This window comes from Olea europaea, chromosome 20 (genome assembly GCF_002742605.1).
Source record: "Olea europaea var. sylvestris chromosome 20, O_europaea_v1, whole genome shotgun sequence".
Taxonomy (NCBI): domain Eukaryota; kingdom Viridiplantae; phylum Streptophyta; class Magnoliopsida; order Lamiales; family Oleaceae; genus Olea; species Olea europaea.
This window is the reverse complement of record NC_036256.1, coordinates 19527156-19529945: the sequence shown is the minus strand read 5'-3', so window position 1 is coordinate 19529945 and position 2790 is coordinate 19527156. Positions and strand designations below refer to the sequence as shown.

General features: G+C 35.1%; 1 protein-coding gene across 1 annotated transcript in view; it reads right to left on the bottom strand.

Moving 5' to 3' along the window:
- LOC111369171 (pirin-like protein) overlaps positions 1 to 1444 on the bottom strand; it is a 3462-nt gene extending 2018 nt beyond the window's left edge. Inside the window, exons 1-7 of the mRNA XM_022990647.1 lie at positions 1218 to 1444; positions 1055 to 1104; positions 921 to 959; positions 816 to 844; positions 661 to 723; positions 475 to 578; positions 1 to 390 (exon numbers count right to left, since the gene is read on the bottom strand). Coding sequence (XP_022846415.1) covers positions 1 to 390; positions 475 to 578; positions 661 to 723; positions 816 to 844; positions 921 to 959; positions 1055 to 1104; positions 1218 to 1333 — 791 coding nt within the window. The 5' untranslated portion in view covers positions 1334 to 1444. The remainder of the gene's footprint in view (positions 391 to 474; positions 579 to 660; positions 724 to 815; positions 845 to 920; positions 960 to 1054; positions 1105 to 1217) is intronic.
- Between the last annotated feature and the right edge of the window lie 1346 nt (positions 1445 to 2790).

Here is a 2790-nt window from a genome sequence, read left to right as displayed (position 1 = left end):
AATGGACCGTGCTGAACTACCGGTTCGTTGAGTGGCTGCCCACCTACCAAAATAAATCTCAATATCTTCGAAGAAGACTTGTTCCATACACTTAGGCCATCTCCTGGACCCAAAATCAGTAGATGGTGAGCTGTTGTGGCTGGTGAGTTGAGGGAGCTGAACACCCCTTCGCCTTCAATTATGTACACAAAAGCATTCCATGATTCTGGGATGCTTTGATGATATTGAGAGTGGGGTTTCAGGGTGAAATCGAGGTACAGAGTAGGAGTCCGAGTACATACAGGAGAATGAATCCCCATAGCTTCCCCTGCAATGACTTTAACCTCGACTCCATCTTTCTGTGCCCTTGGAATGTCCTCATCTAGCAGTTCTTGATACCTTGGTTCAATCCTGCAGGATAAGGAAGTAGTTTGATTGGTTTTGCTTTGCATCATTCAAACAGAAAAGAATCAAAATCCAAGTAGGGTAGCTTACATTTTGTTATTGGAAGAGAGATTTATCCACAATTGCAAACCTCTTTGAGTACCTTCTCCAGCCGGCATTTCTGAATGAATAATACCCCTCCCCGCAGTCATCCACTGCACGACCCGAGCAAGATAACTTTAGCCTGTTCATGTTCGTGAAAACGTGGAAGAATGATAGGTAAAAGTTCCTATATACCTGCACATCACCCGTGTGTATTGTACCCATGTGACCAGCAAAATCTTGATGAGTGAAAGCTCCCTAAAAGATTATATTCTTTAGTCTTACAATACAAACTTTCCCCAACAATACACAACCAATTGAAGTTTGAGTTTTAAACTTAGGAAATTTACCTGCAACATGTATGTAACAGTCTCAAAACCTGTTAAGACAAGATTCATCAATCTAGAACACAATCTAAGTAAATATATGCTTCAAATTAGGGTGCAAGATAGAACCTCGATGTGGATGGTCGGGAAATCCGGCTGGAGCTGAAACTGTAAGACCAAACCCATTATTTGATTAGTATGTCTTCTCGTGCTGTCCAATCCAATATACCAAACATGCTATGAGTGAATAATTATATGTATACCTGCAAACTCGTCCAATACGAGGAAAGGATCGAAGTACTTCAATTCGGGCCTGAGAAACATGCATGCATAGCATATCAAGCACGCTATAAATGCTCCACATATTGAATCTAAGCCAACATGAAATGCCCATTTGACAAATTTTCAGAAAGATTAGGATTATACCTTCCGATGCTTCTTCTAACAACAGCTCCAACACCTTCACTCTGAGGTCTGGCCAAGATTTTCTTAGTTGCCAATCTTGGCTGCTCGAAAGAAGAGTCTTGACTCGATCCAGACATCGTTCGTATTTTTTGGGTTTAGATTCAAATTCAACAAGAATTGAGAAGCTGCAGCAGCTCTCATATATAAACTTCTTATTCAATTTTCACTCTATTTATGAGTGTAACATCATGTGTGTATTTATAAGGACATTTGAGTTGGGCTGTGATAGAAAATGGGGAGGCTATTGGAGGTGTGGGGAGAAATTGAAAATGGGACCAAATGTTCCTTGTTGGACCAATCATATGATGATATCAGCCTGTTGTCATCATGATGGAGGTCTTCATCTTCAATTTACAGATCTTTTTCCATCTAATCATGTCATCTATCAAACTAGGAAAATGTGAAAATGGTTCCGTTTCAATATTATTGTCAAAATCCACGTTCTAAGTAGTACAAAATGTAAAGTATGGTTGTTTTGAGAAGTCCATTCCACCCGTTAGACACTTTCCTCAATCAAAACAAGGTAGAGTGAACTCTTTACACGGATGTTTTGAAAATCAGATTGAAACGATCAGTTCAATCAGAAAAATCATGAACCATTAATCTAGTAGTCTGGTCTGATATGTATAAAATAATTGAAAAATGACGAAGTGTTGCGGTTTAATTATAACATATATTTTTATTCTTTTTCTTTTCGTCTTTTCCTCCATCTACAAAACAAATTAAATATATAAAAGAAAAAGGAAGAAAAAACCCTTTTCAAGAATTGCTATTTCAAATTATCCAAGTTAACTACACACAAAATTCCAAACTGCAAAATATTTTAAACCAATTAAAGAATACTAGAATATAAAAACTTTTATACTTGTAACTTCTTTATTTCAGATCAAACAAGTTTGATACATATAATATTAAATAAAATAGATTTTTATTTTAATATTTTTCTTTATTAATATTATTCAGTATTATATAATTCATTTGCGGCGCACGCCAAATATAATTTTCTTTGGTATTGTCAATGGATTCTAATCCCCTTCTCCATGAGGTCAAGACTTTTGGCATGTTACGATCATACTAACCTTAATGTGATGACACAATCATACATAAGCATTGCGTTTATATCTTTTGCCAAGTAGGTCAAATATATTAGAGGCTTTTGTGTGTCACGTCCTGTTTTGGCACGAGGGAAAAAGCCCTATTTTGGAAAAATAAATAAAAGGTATTAACAGGGGCGGACGCAAAGAATTTAAGTTAAGGGGCACCATCAAATTTTGTACAAATCGAATACTTTGTTCTTAATTTTTGAATGATTCATATTTGACCCGAAAAAATGTAGATTTACATTTAAAAAATATTTCTTCATTAATAGTTTACTTATCACAAGAAAATGCATATTTATGTTTTAAAAAATTGTGTATTTGATACAAACAATCAACTAAAGTAATCGAAAGGAAAAACATATAACCAATATTTAATACTAATAATCAATCAAATAAACACAATTCGTTAGATATAAATTAAATTTTATACAATC